Source organism: Mixophyes fleayi, chromosome 4, assembly GCF_038048845.1.
Source record: "Mixophyes fleayi isolate aMixFle1 chromosome 4, aMixFle1.hap1, whole genome shotgun sequence".
NCBI classification, from domain to species: Eukaryota; Metazoa; Chordata; class Amphibia; order Anura; family Limnodynastidae; genus Mixophyes; species Mixophyes fleayi.
Window position 1 is genome coordinate 343,268,427 of NC_134405.1, and position 19,556 is coordinate 343,287,982.

The following is a 19,556-nucleotide window of genomic DNA, read 5'->3' on the forward strand; positions in this document are numbered from 1 at the left end:
TCCGTGGTCACCGTGGTCACTGTGGTCTCTGTGGTCTCTGTGGTCGGTGTTGCTGTTTAGAGGACTCTTGGAAACTGCGGAGTTGATATCATTTAACCCTTAAGCTGCCGGCGTGTATTAAACCCATTACATTGTGGCAACTTGTAAACCATCCCTGTGCTACACGCGTGTTAGTTCCACGCTCCCACTGCTGCCGCCGTCTTACAGCTGACTCTATCTTACCAAATGCCTCTCAGCCGAACGGTCTTAAGGAAAGAGTTGGTCTAGTTCTTGCACGTTCCTACTGCGCACATTTTACAAGGGGGCAAATGCGGTGGATTGAATTACACCCGGGCTATTACTGCGCCACGTCATGCATGTGTAGAGCATTAAAAGCCATAGGTGGTAAATGGAAGGAATTTCTATAAAGTCATTTATTGATTTCAGTTGCTTAATGCATTCTTTACTGCCGGCTTGTAGTGTAAATGTGCGAGGCTGAGATGTTATTCTGCTGCCTGCAACTCATGTCTTTAATCCACGCAGGCCTGTAAAAAGCACACTGGTCGGATTGTACTTTCTGTTTAAAGGAACACTGACCCCCCCAGGTGGGAGAGGGGGTCATGTGTACACATGGTCAGGCTTGTTAAATATTTATTTTTTGGGAACAGAAAATGCTTTTTCCTGTGTATCTGAGGCAGCCGTGGAGGTCCAATCCTCTGTTTTTGTAGAAGTATTGATTAATATAAAGTATTGTGCATAGAGAAAGTGGATTCGTGCATTATAACTCGTTCACCGATTTTCAGATATTATAATTATGAGAGGTACTGATCCATCTACAGCCCGGACGTGTCACTGATATGAGGCACCGTGTTTGGTGTCTACGTTGTATTCTCAAGAACTTTGGTTGAGGGTACAATATGGCCTCTTCCGCTGCGTGTAACGTTACGCTTTAATTGTTCTGCACTACTGCGATGATTTAGGCTACGTGTCATCAATTTCTGTACAACCCATTAAATCTGTGTCTTATCTCTAGCCGTGTTATATAATAAATATTTAACCTACAATGTTGTGAATTCTACAACTTGTTTAATCATTTCTCTGATGTGGATGGTAACAAATGTTTATCCAAAAAAATAACAGTATTTATAAACTGACAAAGTTCTCTGCAGGATTTAGGATAAAATGTTATTTTGTAGCCACAGTGATTGTTTGACTGCTGTTCCCAAATTTATCTCCATCACAGCGAAATAAATGTTTGGGTGATTTTTTTTTATATACGTATTTATCATTGGTAACAGAATTGGGAATTGGTGGCCGCTGTGTTCAGCATCAGCGATATATCGACCCCTAAAGCGTAAAACTTCTGTTATTGTGGTTTTGTAGACTTCATTTGCCTTGTGCAGCGGTGGTGGTTTTTGGTCGGTCATTGGTTTGGGTCCAGTATGTTACTTGTCCTCCCAATGTTTTGGTGACAGAGTTTCTGGGTTCTGTAAATCAGACACTTTACCGCTAGCGGTTTGTTTTGTGTACTTGTCAGATTGTAATTGTGACCTCGGACGTTCATAGCGACTCTGTCATTTCCCAGACACCAGAAACTTAAATTGTCAAGAGGGGACATTGCGCTCTCTGGGCCGGAGTCATTAAGGCAAAAAAGGAGTAAATGTTCTCTGGGACAAACCATGTTTCAATGCAAGGGGTGCAAATTAGTGTATTATTTTGCAGATAAGTTAAATACTGGCTGTTTTTTCATCTAGCACACAAATACTTAATAACTTTATTACTACACTGAAATTTAATGTTGATCTAGGACATGCCCTACCCCAACTATAAATCTGTCCCCACATTTTAAATTTACCTTCCCCTCCAATGCAACATGGTTTTGCCCAGGTGCAAATGATACTCCTTTTTTATGCTTTGCTCTCCTTAATGACTCAGGCCCTCTGTGCGGATGAGCGATGGCTCAAAACTATCCATCCGCAATATAGCTCACAATTCATGGACTCGTTACAATGTAACATTTTATAAAACACATCACTCACTTCTTAGTTAAACACAAAGGGCATCATTTACAGTTAGAGGCATAAATTCAGTTAAAGGGGCAAATTTGCACCCAGACATACCGAGTTGTGAAACAAGTAGTGAGGATGCTGCTAATTAAAGGATATAGCTACCTTAATTCCAGTTTTCATTAGTTAAATCTAAATAACGCTGGAATGAAGCACCACAATTATAGGATCCATGTTATGTGATTGTCTTTTACGTTTATATTTTTATCCGACTGGGTCTGAGATCCACATTATATAAACAGAAAAGTATCTTATCTGCTGCCCGCCCTCTCCCGTCTCCCAAAAATAAATGGTTTGAGAGACCCCATATTATATCTGTTAGGACAATGCATTGGGTTTGTGATCCTGTGATCTATTTGTGCTTTGGTTTATATATCTCTGTATTTCTGGGTCTCTGATAACCTAAAAATTCAGCCACTTAGTAATAACAGTTCAGATTTTGGGGTCTCTTTCTGTGACATAGAAAATATTTCTTAGGTCCTAAACCCCTGAGTGTTTTTTCTGACTCTGTACAATGCTACAGACCACGTTAGCGCTATTAACCTTAAGATGAGGTCGGTCAGACAGCCATCTGTGACCTCGGTATAGCAGTTTAAAATTAACCTCCTCTCCCCTAAAGAGACAGGTCAGATCTCTGCCATCGCTAGTGCCCCCAGACAATTCCCGAAGGCTGTCCAAGGATCCAGGTGTCGGGAAAGGAGATAGTCCCCTATTTTTTGAGAGGGGTGGGGGGGCGTCCATAAAACAAAGGCTCCTTTATCTAGAGCACGCTTAATCTTGCGTCCACTGGGACTGAAATCTGTCTGCCACGGAGAGAAAATCAAAACGGTGACACGTCCCAGTTACTCAACCTCTGTGTCCGGCTCTGACAATATCGGGTTAACTAAGATCTCAAATTTCTCTAATTCATCGCTCAATAAAACCTGCTCCCTCTGCTGTGTACTCACAGAACCTTCCATTATTCTCACAAACACTTTATTTAACCACATTTCTCGAGCATTTCCATTTTCTGTGTTAAGTGGGTACAAAATAATATTAATGAGTGTTATTATGTTATCGTTATAAGTGTACCTAGTGCGTTCCTGTATAGATATGAGGCGTTAGTTAAGGGTTACCTAGACATAAAAGGGGGTCACAGCGTCAGGGATAAGTGTAGTGTGATACTATGAAGTACCTGCACCAGCGGCTCCAGTCCCCGGCTTTATATTTAGATATAATTCATCTGGAGTGTGTGCGCTGCAGTTTGGCTGATTCTCCTAAATAATGAGCACCGTGACTGCTTGATCAGTGTTTCTGGATGATCGCGTCTTAGAAGATGACTGATGAAGGGTTTTATCGTGGGGCACATGTGGCTTTGAGGATAAGTCTGAGTTTAGGGACTTTTTTCGGTAAAGTGGACTTAATAGCAAAAATATCAATTCAGAGGGGTCTTGAGCTGCTGATTACAGGCGTTGAGCTCTACAAGAGAGTTATGTGACCAACAAGTAAGTGACTTTCAGAGCTGATCCTCAGGTCTATTAAGTACAGCTCAGTCCCCGAAAGGTAGATTTATCCTAAACATATCTTAATGCCAGAACTAGCACCTCATTATAAGAATCAGTTTGTATTTTATTTCAAGTGATTGATTAAGTTGTGCACCTTCAGAGGACTGTATCAGGCTGTACTTACCCCTCAACTTTAACTAAGTACATTGCTCTTTCTTTCTAACCCTCAGCTGTGTTTTTTACCAATGCCGTTCTATCTACCAGGCAGAAGGGTTTGTCTTTAATACCCTTGGATATGACACTGCCCAGCTCTGTGTTGGATTCAGTTGGATTCATAAATAAGTTCTGTGTCACATCCAAGGGCAGCACAGATCAGCAGACCTTCCTACATAGTAAATTCCAGAAGGAAGATGGATACATAAAAGTTGCATAAGGGATATGTAGTCTAAAGTGAAAACAGCTCCAACTGGGGGAATCCCTTTAATTTAAGTAGAAAGACTCCATACTAGATGTTGGCAAAATATTGGCATCCAGCAGCCCAGCTCTGCCAGGCTGAGGTTTTTAGGGAAACTTTTACAGAAGAAGAGATTGCAGAGAGTCACGATTTTTTTTTTATTTTCTTGAAAAGTTGTGTTTTGTTGCTGGGTATAATTAAGGCAGACATATGGTGCAGGGAATGTGTGTTTGTGTGGGCGTACAATTAGTCCAGCACACTATTCTGAGACACATGCTGAGCGGATGCCCTCTGACATCTTACATCAAATATTTCATCACACCAGTTATCATCGGTTACCTCGGCCAGATTCCCAATCCATCACTTCTTTCAGTGATCTGCCGCACTATGCCAGATAAAGAGCGATTCACATATTGTCTTATAACCCCAAACATATTGTTAGTTCAGTTGTTTAAAATAAAGGAAGATGTGTTTCATGCTGTGTAAGTTGTAAGGAAATAATATCTTGTTTATCTCATCTATCTATCTATCTATCTATCTATCTATCTATCTCATATCTATCTATCTCATATCTATCTAACTATCTATCTATCTATCATCTATCTATCTATCTATCTATCTATCTATCTATCTATCTATCTATCTATCTATTATCTATCTATCATCTATCGATCTATCTCATATCAATCTATCTATCTATCCATTATCTATCTATCTATCTATCTATCTATCTATCTATCTATCTATCTATCTATCTATCTATCATCTATCTATCTATCTATCTATCTATCTATCTATCTATCATCTATCTATGTCAATATTATCTATTTATCTATCTATCTCATATCTATCTATCTATCTATCTCACATCTATCTATCTATCTATCTATCTATCTCACATCTATCTATCTATCTATCTATCTATCTATCTATCTATCTATCTATCTATCATCTATCTATGTCAATATTATCTATCTATCTATCTATCTATCTATCTATCTCACATCTATCTATCTATCTATCTCATATCTATCTATCTATCTATCTATCTGTCTATCTATCATCTATCTATCTATCTATCTATCTATCTATCTATCTCATATCTATCTATCTATCTATCTATCTATCTATCTATCTATCTATCTATCTATCTATCATCTATCTATGTCAATATTATCTATTTATCTATCTATCTCATATCTATCTATCTATCTATCTATCTATCTATCTATCTATCTCATATCTATCTATCTATCTATCTATCTATCTATCTATCTATCTATCTATCTATCTATCTATCATCTATCTATCTATCTCATATCTATCTATCTATCTATCTCATATCTATCTGTCAGTCTATCTATCTATCTATCTATCTATCTATCTATCTATCTATCTATCTATCTATCTATCTATTATCTATCTATCATCTATCGATCTATCTCATATCAATCTATCTATCTATCTATCTCATATCTATCTGTCAGTCTATCTATCTATCTATCTATCTATCTATCTATCTATCTATCTATCTATCTATCTATCTATCTATCTATCATCTATCTATCTATCTATCTATCTATCATCTATCTATGTCAATATTATCTATTTATCTATCTATCTCATATCTATCTTTCTATCTATCTCACATCTATCTATCTATCTATCTATCTATCTATCTATCTATCTATCTATCTATCTATCTCACATCTATCTATCTATCTATCTATGTCAATATTATCTATCTATCTATGTGATACATTGTAGCGTTTTCTGTCCTGTACGTCATACACTGGATGTGATTCAGAGACTGTAGTTCTGTTCTGTAATACAGGACAGTGAGAAATGAACTACACACTTGCTCCCTAAGTGAACATTTCTGCTTTACAACCTTTCTTCCCTAAATGACATCTTCATTTCTAAATGAAGCTTCTTCAAATCAGAAGCTGAGTTCTGCTCCCAGCGTCCGTCCATCTTCAGATTACACTTCTCAGACGCTGTCCCTCTGCGTCTCCCTTTCATACATGCGGGTTAGGTTTTATGCGGTACATCAGGGGTTAACAGCGACATACTTATCCCTGATTCCTGATATTGGGTTATTCTGGGAATAACGCCCAAGCGGACATGTGACTACATCTTCCTTGCGGCCATCACCAGTGTGATGCTTCCTGGAGGATCACAAGAGGAGTCACCAATACAATCTGCTTTTCTGTATGTAGAGCAAGGAAAATGCATAATGTGATTTCCTACAACTGCTTGTCCAAGTTTTTCCTGAGAAATTGCAGATGTTATGAACCTGATGGCGGTTCTCTGGGAGCCTGGCGCCACGCTCAGCCCCCTGACTCGCAATTTGGTGTCTGTAGTTTGGGGAATTTGTGAGGGACTCTCAGACCCAAGCTCAGGATTTGGGTGGTTTTATGCCTCTTCTGTTATATGATTGTATATTGACGGAATACAAAATACACAATATGACCTAAATACCACAAGAACAGACACCACAACGATGGGCCACATTTTGTGAGAGTGTTGTGAGACGATCTGGGGCATGCGCAGGTCCATAAAATAATACAGTCCCTGGGCATGTAAATGTTTCCACCACCTATAGAGGTGGTGGAAGTGTTGTGGTGTTACATAGAGTGTCAGCTCTGCGGCCCAGCCAGAGAGGCAGCCAGAGCGTGAATTACGATAAAACTCTCGCTTCAAGTATTGAAGGGTACGCTTCAAGTATATCAAACTCTATTAAATTTCAGCTTCTGGATTAGGGGATCCCAAGGTAATCCCCCCCTAAACACATCTCTGGATCATGCAGTGTGATCCGAGACCGTCTGAACACATCAGAAAGTTCTGCCAAAGTCATAGATAGATGTAAAGTCAGTAAAATATTTACATTATTTAAAGTTTGACTGGCGAGAGGTGTACAGAAGTGTTTGTAATGTGTAAATTTTAATGCACTTCCGTAAAATTGAAGATATTATATATTATTTGTGACCTAACTTTGTTCTGAACAGATTTAGGGCCTGATATATTAAGGAAAGTCAGGCAGAAAAAGGAGTAAATGTTCTCCTGGACAAAACCATGTTACAATACAAGGGGTGCAAATTAGTTTATTATTTTGCACATAAGATAAATACTGGCTGTTTTTCATATAGGACACAAATACTTGATAGCTTATTTGTACACTGAAATATAAAGTTGATCTAGGACATGTCCTACCCCAACTATAACTCTGTCCCCACATTTTAAATTTACCTCCCCCTCCAATGCAACATGGTTTTGCCCAGGTGCAAAGTTACTCCTTTTTTTTGCTTTACTTTCCTTAATGTCTCAGGCTCTCATTGTCCCAAAATCTGCTGCAAATCACAAGACGCGGTAACAAGGATCATTCTGCTGTAAATGTAATTTCATCAGCAAATGGTGACAATGTAAATGTTCATCAGGACACAATATGAGGCGTGATTTTGTCTCGTCCTAGAGGAACATTGTTTTATATTATTTTATCTCTTTCTAGGTCATAGTTTAGGTACCGCTGACAGTAGCTGCAGTAATATACATCTGTCGTCATTCTTGGTCAATAAGGTGAATTATTACATGTGGAAAATTATTACTAATATGTTATATATAAGTTTATATGAAAGAGCGTGGGCTGTATATTATGTTACTATGTGACGATAAAGCTCCAGATATTGTACATTGTACAGTCTGTGATGGCGTCATCTTACTGCAGAGTCTGGTTCAGAATTGGTATAAACAGGAAGTGTGTTGTGCATATGTAATATGTTTCCCCTGTGACTGCAGCCTTCACTTGCATATCTTCAGCACTGCAATTAAATAATTATACTATATATATATATATATTGTGGCTTCATTATTAAAATTACTTAGCATTTTACTTAAAGTGATTGAAGCTGCTGTCCACCTTCAGATGACTGTGATTTACCAGGTTGTGTGCGTCATCCAACAACTTTAACTTGGTATATTGCTCTTTCTTCTTGGCTCCTAATTGTGTTTTCCAGCAATGCCGTTCTATCTACCAGGCAGCTGTGTTTAGCTTTGATGCCCTTGGATATGACACTGACCAGCTCTGCCTTGCATTGGATAGGTTGTATCCATAAAGCAGTTTTGTGTCGTGTTCAAGGGCAGTACAGATAAACAGATGATAAGACCCAGAAGGAAGCCAGGTAAAATCTTTGTTGCAGAATGTCATAATCAGGCCAATAAGGGGAATATGCTCCAAGTGGGGACATCCCTTTAATTAACTAGAAGACTGGCTGCATAGTAGATGACACATTGTCTTCTATGACACATTATTGGTTCTCATTACCGGCTTGGGACAAATTCCACATAACTGGTACTGGATTTCCCTAGGCAATATAGGCCTCTGTCTAAGGGCAGTGCTTCTCCAGCATGTGCCATGAGATACAGCTTCGTGGGTGTGTGTGGTCATTACCAAATGTCATTTCATTGACAAATGCCGATTGTGAAGATCGTTCTTTGGACTGTCCTAATCCTTTGTATGCAGGGGGCCTCCGTTGTGAAGACCAAACCCCCATGTATTACCCAGGGTGCAAAAAATATAGACATAGGGCCTGACTTTGAGTCAGGAGCAAAGCAAAGAAAAAGAGTAACTTTGCACCTGGGCAAAACCATGTTGCATTGGAGTTAAATTTAAAATGTGGGGACAGATTTATAGTTCGGGGTAAAGCATGTCCTAGATCAACTTTAATTTCAGTGTAAAAATAAAGCTATGAAGTATTTGTGTCCTACATGATAATACAGCCAGTATTTAACTTATGTGCAAAAAAATAAGTCAATTTGTTCCCCTTGTATTGTAACATGGTTTATCCAGGTGCAAAGATGCTCCTTTTCTTTGCATTGCTCTTAACTTAAAATCAGGCCCATAGTGTGGCCCCTGCAGTTGCTGAACCCCCTGGTACTGTCCTAGTTCCGTCCGGCCCCCTCTAGTAATGGAGGTTCCTGAACCCGGCATAGAGACGTCTCTCAGTGTCTGCCGTGTGGTCTGTCTGACACATGTGGTCCGTCTGCTGTGTAACATTTCACAACAGTAGCATCTCGTGACCTTTCCTCTACCCGCTGGTTCTCCACGTGGCCCCAGAGGGCAACTCTTACAGCCCCTTTAACAACCCCTCTCATGAACAGCGCGGTCGTTCTCTAATTAGAAACTTGTGTGAGAGTGGAGCTGGTCCGACTCCTCTGATTTATGTCACCGTTTCCAAACGCTGCGACATGATGGGCCTCACGTCGGGCCTTCCATACTGCGCCATTTTCAAGAGCATCTCCCGGGGAGACGAGTCAGCCGGTGGCTGCGCTCGCCAGGCTTCTGAGAGCCGGAGAGTTTTCAATGACAAATGTCTGCTCTGTTCTAACAGGTCACTTTCACAGCCCCCCCCCCCCCCCCCCCAGCCCCAAACAGCGCTTACTAAACATTTAGCAACTTGTCAGCTCAAACTTCAAAGGCCAGACAGACCGAGTTGGTTTCCAAAGAAAAATAAAAACTGCAGAAGGACTCAGTTACCCGCAATCGCCCCCAACACCCCCCCCCCCCCCCCTCCTTCCCTCTCTTGTCATTTATTTTTTATTTACTGCAATTTTAGTGACAGCAGCTTAATGATTATCTGCTGGTTATGATTGGATATATTACCAAAATATACACAGAAGTGTAAATATACAGAGAAGATTACTATTCTGATTAGCATAATTGAAGCCTATATATTTTTATGCCAAGTTTAATTAGGTAGTTTTGTTTTTTTTGCAAAGCTAATGTCTTTAATAGTATAATTCCAGGAGTATAATTGTAAGTCGTAGCCAGTCATGTTTTATTGCTGTAGTTGAACTTATGTTGGTCGTTCGGCTGGTGTTCTTTAAAATATTAAACATAATTAGCTGTTATAACAGTATATAAATATGTCCGTCCTTGGGGTACCACCTCTCGGCTCGGAATCTCGTTTAACATGATGAAATACACGTTATATTTACCGATGAGGATCTGTGCCTGAAAATTCTCTGCTGAGGGATCGCAGATTTCTCTTCCCCGAGCGTCTGCGTCCGTTTAAAGCGCTTTGTGGAATAGATTTAAGCCACTTTGTGGGGAGTGCACAATGGAGCCTGTCCTATGGGAACGCTTCTAAGTGTAAACGGCTTCAGATTATGGGGTTTGTTAAAAAAAAGTCTGAAGAGAAGCGACCTTTTCTCATTGTCAGAAGCCGTAACTCTGTTCCTGTAATACGTCAGAGCAGAACGCCTTAGTGTGTAACGTTTCTGTTGATTTATACCAGTTATTTATCCTATGGATAAGTCCTGCATATAGCTGTATTCCTGGTTGTTGCTGTTTGCTTAGAACCTCTCTCTGTATAGGACCGTAAGTGAGTTCTTGTTTCTTTAAGAAGTTGGTTGTTCCCTCTGTCTATAATCTGCTCAGTAAAAGTTAAATCTTTGTTTTACTTTGATCTTATCCCAGTAACACATCCTTCAGTAACCGTTTCAGGGACCATTGTAGGATCTGCAGCAGTAAATGGATATTATCGCTTCTCTGCATGTTTCACTGGCTCTGTTTGGATGCCTGAAATTCCATGGAATTATCCTTAGACATAGAATCCGGGGAGGTAACTGACCGAAAACCTGGTGGGAGATCGTGATGGGGTAACGTCAAGTGGGGAGTTTCAGAGTAGCCATCAGACGCCCCAGAACATTCTCTATCTCGCTCTCAGTCAGTGGCGCACACATAGGGGGTTTCTGAGTCTCCAGGAACCCCCCCCCCCGCGCTAACTAAGTGGCCACCATAGCGGCACTGTCCTATACAGCAGCCGCGGCGCTGTCAAAGAAGCGTCCGCGGCGGTGCTGTATACAATACAGCACTGCTGTGGACGCTTGTTTGACAGCGCCGCGGCTGCTGTATAGGATAGCGCTGCCGAAACCCCCCCCTCCCTGAAAATCCTGCGTGCGCCCATGTCAGTCCAGTATTTCCGTGTTTGTATAAAATGTGCCTGACCCTGAATAAGACCCAAATTTGTCAGACTCAACTGGGCCCCTGAGTGAACGTCTGGTACCCTGTACCCCCTTGTACTAATATTGTGGTGGGTGGAGGGTCGGTCTTCAATTTTGTATCATTGTGACTATAATTTGTTTAGCTTATAATATTGATTTAGTTTATATAAATTGAATGTCCTTAAACAGCAGCAAATACATTATTTTATGAATCAGAAAAAACTTTTTCATCTCACTTGAGATAGGAAAACGGAGAAACGCGTTGACATACTGAGCTGTCTCTGATTCTGAGTCACCCTGAGTATATTTTACATCGCAACGCGATTCTCTTTTCTGTTGGGGGTATGGGGTCTGTACATACACGTTGGGGGGGGGTCATGTAGAGTTAGGCGCAATTTACACCCATATCGTAAGTGTAAATTACGTCCTGTAATTTACTTTGTATCACTATCCACACATTTTCTAATATACGCATGATCCGGAATACTACACAAAGTGCCAATCATCACCAGATATATTTATATCTCTTAACATAACCACTTCCTCTTCCTATTAAACAAGATTTGATGCCTTGTGATAGATATAAAGCTCTTGGTAAAGTTATTGTTAGTTCGTGTACTTGTCCTTTATAATATAAATACTAATATATACTAGTCTGACCTTTTAGAGCTCCCTCCCTTACAGGAGACCCTGCCCAGCCGGAGGACCCCCGAGCCGTGTCAGCTCTCAGACTTCTAGGAACATTTAACCCCTAGAAGCTGACACATTTCAATGCTGTTCTTTACCCTCAGAGAAGCAGCAGATAACATTATAATATTGATTATTATCCTCTAAGATTCCCAGCAGAAGACGTAGGTTTTCCCTGTACATAAAGCGCTGATTAGTGTCCGTCAGATCTCGCTGTATTACCGTTACTACGTTATTTGTGAATGTTGGAAAGACTGACCTCATGCACGGTGCTGTGTAATATGGTGACGATATACGAATAAAGGGCAGAAATAATTACAATAACAGTTTAGTTATGTTTTGCCTGAGGCAAAAATAACTTTTCGCTCCCCAATTTACTCTGTAATCAGGTCACACCCCCGGTCACATGACTCATTCTGGACGTACTTAGCGATCTAGGGCCTGATTCATTAAGGATCTTAACTTAAGAAACTTCTTATTTCAGTCTCCTGGACAAATCCATGTTACAATGCAAGGGGTGCAAATCAGTTTTCTGTTTTGCACATAAGTTAGATACTGACTGTATTTTCATGTAACACACAAATATCAACTTTAAATGTCAGTGTACAAATAAGCTATCAAGTATTTGTGTGATTCATTAAAAAACAGTCAGTATCTAACTTATGTGCAAAACAGAAAACTGATTTGCACCCCTTGCATTGTAACATGGTTTTGTCCAGGAGACTGAAATAAGAAGTTTCTTAAGTTAAGATCCTTAATGAATCAGACCCCTGGTGTTTATCACTGAAGGAGAAGCGGGACCTAGATATAGAAAGTGATAGGAAATGTCTTAATAATAATCCTAATTCATAATCACAGGTTCATGCTGAATAAACTAAGAGACAGATGTCATGCTTAAGGTTGTGAGTGACTATTGTATTAGTTGTTGTTACACAGCTACTCTGAACCAACCTGTAGCCAATCAGAGCATTAGACCATGTACAGGGGTAGACCAACCTGTAGCCAATCAGAGCATTAGACCATAGAGAGGGGTAGACCAACCTGTAGCCAATCAGAGCATTAGTCCATGTACAGGGGTAGACCAACCTGTAGCCAATCAGAGCATTAGTCCATGTACAGGGGTAGACCAACCTGTAGCCAATCAGAGCATTAGACCATAGACAGGGGTAGACCAACCTGTAGCCAATCAGAGCATTAGACTATATACAGAGGTAGACCAACCTGTAGCCAATCAGAGCATTAGTCCATGTACAGGGGTAGACCAACCTGTAGCCAATCAGAGCATTAGACCATAGACAGGGGTAGACCAACCTGTAGCCAATCAGAGCATTAGTCCATATACAGGGGTAGACCAACCTGTAGCCAATCAGAGCATTAGACCATAGACAGGGGTAGACCAACCTGTAGCCAATCAGAGCGTGGAGCTAAAACTCCCAGAATTGTAAATATAAATATATATATAAATAGTTTAAAATTAGAACAAAATAGTTTAAAAAAGATCAAATCATTTTTCAAGCATTCACAAATAACTTTCTCACTTATCCAGCATAGACTATGACTTTTGTACCTGAATTCTTGCATCCAGGTTGTTATAATCTTGTCTCTCAGTGGCCTCTTTACATGTTTGTGGGGGCGTAGAGATAGCTCACTGAATATGGAGAGAGGGGCTTCCATCTGATACAAGCAATAATTAGTGTCTTCTGCTTGTCGTCTTGTAAGGGTTAATGGGAGACTGGCGTGAGCTGGGTAAGGGGCTTTTCCCATGGGGGGGATGGGTCTTGTTAATAGGAGAGCACAGAATGGGTCTATAGTACAGGGGAGGGGGGTAAGATAAACAGCAGCTGATTACCTCTCCCCACCTCTTATCCTGGTAAATGGAGCTCAATGATCAGTAATGTTATAACCCGGTTCTCAGACTGCAGCCGTCTGTCACGTTTGGGTTTATTCAGCTGGGTTACAAGGAATGTCTTTGTGTGAGGTAACACTGCCGTTCACAGCTCCTCACAGTGTCCATTTGTTCTGAAAAGGTGTCACAACAGCCATTTAAAACGCAGCGCTTAGTCTCCCCAGGCTGAAATCATCCACCTTCTAGGACGCCACACCAGCAATTTAATCATCATCATCATCAACATTTATTTATATATAGCGCCATCATATTCCGTAGCGCTTTACAACGTCAAGTGTCCGAAACGCTTAGCAGAAAAATGCTCCAGATGAAATCCATTATATCGAGCAGACTCTGTCCCACAGAGTGTAATTAGTCTTATAAAGCATTACTTGTTAAACATCAGAGTCACCTGAGAATTGCGCAATACTTACAGCATTGCTTAGAAACGCCTGAAAGTCGCTGCTGAAAACCACAGATGCGATGTTTGTGCAGCTAACACCATCAGTCTAAAACTGCAGAAAATGGGAGTAAGGATTCTTTTAGACCCATAATCCGCAGGGGTCAGAGGGAATGGAGGGTAAAATCTGCAACATCTTACAGCAGGTGTTGTGGAACTATAGGTCCCAGCATGTACGTCATAAAGCTGCGGAGGCATACGTTGTCCATACCTGTTCTAATAGTGTCATTTGGTCATTGTGTGCGATTGGAAACACTACTAAGAATAAGGAAGTCCTTTTGTCGTTGTGTTCAGTAAAGTATTGATCGAAAGAGTTAATCAGTAGGAAAGTGTGTTTAATTCCTAGTAGTTTGATTACTCATGTAATGGACACTCTTATATTATTCGCCAATTGGCCTTTTTATTTATATACCAGATTCAGGTCTTATCTATTTCCCATTCCCCCCCTAGTACAATATATTGGCAGCACTTCACCATTCTGTGACTTTAACCTCTTGTGTTCTGGTGACGGTAATCTGCTCACTTATAGTGATTCATTAATCTACTTATAGAAATCACCGCTAGCTCACTCACCGCAGACACGCGTGGTTATCATACGAGGAGCTGCCTATAAGCCACTTCTTATAATCCTCTTACACAACAAAGTTACTGCCAGGATCAGGCTCATGTTGTCTGACGGTGGAGCTTCTGTAATGATTGATTGATCCATCTTGCAACGATTATTATTGTTTTTATAAAGGGTTAAACCTATTCCGCAGAGCTGTACAAGTGGGCAGATTACAGATCGCTTAGATACATAATAACTTTCATCTACAAAGGGTAGAGAGGGCCCTGCCCCTGAAAGCTTACAATCTAAAGGTTTAGGCGACAGATGATACATAAGGAGTGTTTAGGTAGAAGCGGAAAGAGGAGGTTGAAAAGGAATCGGATTAATTAGAAGCCTTGTTCAGTACGGTATAGATACTTTAGAGAAAAATGATTAAAGAGCAATGTTGTAACTTTGGTGCGTTTAATGCTTTGAACAGAAAATGAATGTTTTATATACTTGGCTTCTAGAGTCCTTGTATTGAGAATTCGAATGCTTTGTATTCAGCTATTTAAACTTGCGTTTGTTGGTGTTTAGACTACGTACACACAGTGTCGTTTCACACGCTTCCTTAACGCATCTTAAAACGCAGTTATAAACCACCTATAAACTGCACTGTGTGTATGTACTCGTCTGCTGTGTGTTTAGAGGCGGTGTTGGTTTTAAATATGCTAAATTAAAATGCATATTAAACGCATATACAGGGTGATTCAAAAGTCGCAGTACACCCTTTTATTTCAAAAACTCTACAGGAAATTGGGAAACCTGAATACTCCAGTAAGGTATGGGTGACGTGGTCTATCTTTTACGTTATTTACCAAACATGGGCGCCATCTTGAAATCGGCCCAATTTCTGTAGAGTTTTTGAAATAAAAGGGTGTACTGCGACATTTGAATCACCCTGTATATTTAATGCCAGTGGCTGCATAGCTTTAAAAATATATATATATATGTCATCGTCATCATCAACATTTATTTATATAGTGCCAGCAAATTCCGTAGCGCTTCAAACATAGTAAAAATATACTACTGAATAATACAGACAGACAGACAGAGAGGTAATATATATATAATATAGGCTGGTTGTCTTTAAAAATAAGAACAGAAAGGATTATTTTCCCTAAGAAAATTGAACCTTAGTATATTCAACTCTGCACTGACTAATACATCTGACTTCCTCTGTAGAACTCACCTTCTACATATATATATATATATATATATATATATATATATATATATATATATATATTAATTGTACATTCAGTTTATGTAGCAACATTTAGGGCCTTTGTGCATCTCCCAGTCAGAGAGGCCAGAACAAGTTACACCGGCATATAGTGCAACCCATGTTTTGTATTATTTGTCTAGGGGGGAAGGGAGGGGTGCCCACCTATACCCCCCACCCCCATCTCCTGCCGGTGAGATTATTTTGTGATATACAAAGTAATTATGTAACAGACTAGGAGATAATCTGTGTTGACCACACACGCTGGCTGCTGGTACAGAGCCCCCCATCCTTCCCCCCTATCTGATCGCACACAGAATCATTGCTGTGTAATTCGGTGGCTCAGAGTATCTGGTTCAGTGGAAAGTGTGTTTTCTGCTACACCCGGCTCCAAGTCTCTGGGAAGTTTCTTGGCTCAAAGCTCTAATGAGAGGCGTTCAGGGGAGATGTGATCATTATATAGCAGATTATTTTGCCGGTTTAACTCTTGTCGGTTTTCTTGGCTGAGTGGTCATCTCTCACTGATACCGTACACAGGGATGGGTCTAAGGACGGACGGACTCCAGGACCCAAATGGCCGCAGCGATTAAACTCTCACTGCTGCTCCCTAACTTTTTTTGGGGGGTGATCTCCATGGATTTCCATGGTTCTACCTACATTGTGTCTGACTCCATAATGATGTCTCGTTAATGAGTGTCTGCCCCTCGTTGTGTGAGATATGACTTGTTTATACCCCAATAACTGTAAAATCTCAGATAAATCGACTTTTTTAGTTTCAAATAATAATTTCTCCTGGTCTATAATGTCCGATAGCGGCCCAGCTGTTAGATCGCACCAGACACCAGTAGCGGTCACCTCAATATTGAGATAACATCAGTTTAATCCAAACAACTCAGCCAGATCCCTGTTATCTGCTGAGAGATTTTTATCTACTTAGAAAATGCAATTTCTAAATCAAAGTTTGTTCATTTATTATTATTTTTTTTGTCCTTCCCTTAAACCTAACCCAAATTCTGCAGCATTGTGAGTGAATAACATCTCCCCAGGGACGGCCTCCGGCGGATAATGTTTTATAGGTGAAATTTCTCGTTTCAGGAGCCAAAAAGAATGCGCTATTAGTTGATTATTCTCATAACAAACAAGCCGTGTTCTGTTGCTACCTGCCTGGTCATTGTTCCTCGCTGTGTATGCTTTGCAGTGGTATTTGGATGGATTCCTGCTCGCTTTAAGCACAAAAAAAAAAGCCATTTCTGTTACAATGGACCCTAACAACACAATGACGCCATTAAGGATTTATGAGCAGCGTTCATTATTTTCTCCTCTATTGTTCCCTGCAGGATGTCTTCCAAGCGACCAGCCTCTCCGTATGGGGAAGCAGATGGACAGGTAGCCATGGTGACAAGCCGGCAGAAAATGGAAGACGAGGATAGTGGAGGCTTGCCAGCCTTTCACCTTCCCCTACACGCCAGCTTCCCCAGCAAGCCTCACTCCGAGGACTTCCAGGCAGTTTCCTTGCTGACGCAAGACGCTTGCGACCACAGGAGTCCCACGTACCAGCACAACACAATGGTAGGTTCAGCCGTAGGTGTCCTGTCCTCCGTAAATGGGCAACTTGTCCTCCTCTCTTTATTGGTTTCAAAATTACCATCGTGTACACCCCCAAAAAACACCTTTAGCCCCAACACAGCAGACATTTATCCTATAGAAGTGAGTTGTTGGGCCAACTGGAATTAGCCATAAGTCATCCAAACTTATTGCTCCGGAAAGTTTACTTTAAAGTTTACTTTAACGCGGCAGAGTGTGCAGCCAAGAGGGTAGAAACAGACTCAGCAGGTATGCTAGCAGATTAAAAAGACATAAAATCACTGAACGTTTGGACAGAGGAATGGAAATGTGGTTATGAAAGTTTCTATCCCTTGAGACGCATTGGCACCTGGACAAGTTATTAATTGGGAGGAGGGGAATGTAACCTCAACAATTTTCCTTGATTAATTGTGCCTAATATAGGGATTATGGGTAAGAGAATAGAGATATTGACCTCCAAATTGAACAGCGACCTCTGCCAGCAGAGTTACTAGAACGTCATAGAAACTAAGTCAAATCTTATAATCATCATTATAATCATCATCATCATCACCATCACCATTTATTTATACTGATTCCGCAGCGCTGTACAGAGAACTCACTCACATCCCGTCCCTGCCCCCATTGGAGCTTACAGTCTAAATTACCCAACACACACACACACACTAGGGTAAATTTGTTAGCAGCCAATTAACCTACCAGTATGTTTTTGGGGTGTGGGAGGAAACCGGAGCACCCGGAGGAAACCCATGCAAACACGGGGAGAACATACAAACTCCTCACAGATAAGGCCATGGTTGGGAATTGAACTCATGACCCCAGCGCTGTAAGGCAGAAATGCTAACCACTGAGCCACCGTGCTGCCCATATAATGAGTATTTTTTATACACACTTCTCTTAATGTTTATATTACATAAATATAAATAAATAACACAAATATAGCGTCTGAGGCTGGAGATATAATTGTGATTTCAGAAAGATGGCTCAAACCAGTTTTGCATGGGGAAAAAGCGAGGGTACAATAAGATATAGAATTCAGTGTACATTACTCTACGGCATGGTGTTCCGTCCAGCGCACTAAATTCTGCTCCATCTGTACAGTTCATATCAGTGAATGGTAGAAGAGAACGTAATAAATTGTAGCATTACTATTCTGTTATCGCCATCAGTGGGAATCCAGCAGAATTGTCGGTGAGGATTGAATACACTTTGTTTAGCTGTGTGTGAGTCTGCAGACATTAGCGGGATGGATGATATCAAACGATACCCAATTGTGCCATTAACTTAATTCCGTCTTAAACCGCGCTCATTAATTGAGATTAAACCTGAAACCGACCAGGAAGTTCTGTGTCTACTTCTGTGAAGAAAACTATTGTTGTTTTGTGAGTGCAGTGTCCTCTTCTGTACACAGAAATGTGATTACCTCTCCCTGCCACGCTCCGTTTTACAGCGTGGCCAATAGATTTGCAGGGATTGTGCTAAATCTGGCTTACAAGACATATGTGCAATGTGGCAGCGTAAATCCCTACATGGGATTTCACACATTTTATCTTTAAACTGGTGTTTCCGAGAGAGATAGGCACACTCATTTATCACAAGGCAGCGGTGATCATGGTGTGTGGTTTGCAGATTTCAGAGTTTCGGGACTAGTTACAGTGTGTCAGAGAATGATATTATATTCTTACAGGGGAATGCCACATGAAAGCTCTCTCCTCGGATATAATCCCAGGATTTCAGCCGTCTTTTCGTTGATCTGTACATTTACAGGACTGTCATGAATGAGGGACTGTGAGAAAACCAACTGCTTGAATATTACGCTGTCAATATGGATTATTCTCAGGATGGCGTCTTCACCGGCAAATTTATGGATTTCAGGGACCCTGTGCTATGTTTGCTGGCCCAGATTACCTTGTATTATAGCACAGAGTAACAGATTGTACAAGGGTATAATGTTACAGAACAACACAGACTATTATAAAGTATTACATTATAAGAAAGTGTGAGGGCTACACTTCCTGCCTTTCATTGAATATTTTGACTGACAGTAGTCATAACACCAGCAACCCGGTAGACAACTGTGCCCCTGTAGACAACTCTGCCCCAGTAGACAACTCTACTCCTGTAGACAATGGTGCCCCTGTAGA

At 40.7% G+C, this 19,556-nt stretch overlaps 1 protein-coding gene across 6 annotated transcripts in view; it reads left to right on the top strand.

Annotated features, from left to right (window-relative positions):
* Positions 1-19,556, top strand: part of SOX5 (SRY-box transcription factor 5) — a 176,748-nt gene that overhangs the window by 11,083 nt on the left and 146,109 nt on the right. For 5 of the 6 annotated variants that reach the window (XM_075210765.1, XM_075210766.1, XM_075210764.1 and 2 more), the window contains exon 2: positions 17,166-17,397. The exons of the other annotated variant lie outside the window; for it this stretch is intronic. In XM_075210765.1, the coding sequence (XP_075066866.1) occupies positions 17,167-17,397 (231 nt within the window). In that variant the 5' untranslated portion in view covers position 17,166. The remainder of the gene's footprint in view (positions 1-17,165; positions 17,398-19,556) is intronic. 6 annotated transcript variants of the gene reach the window in all.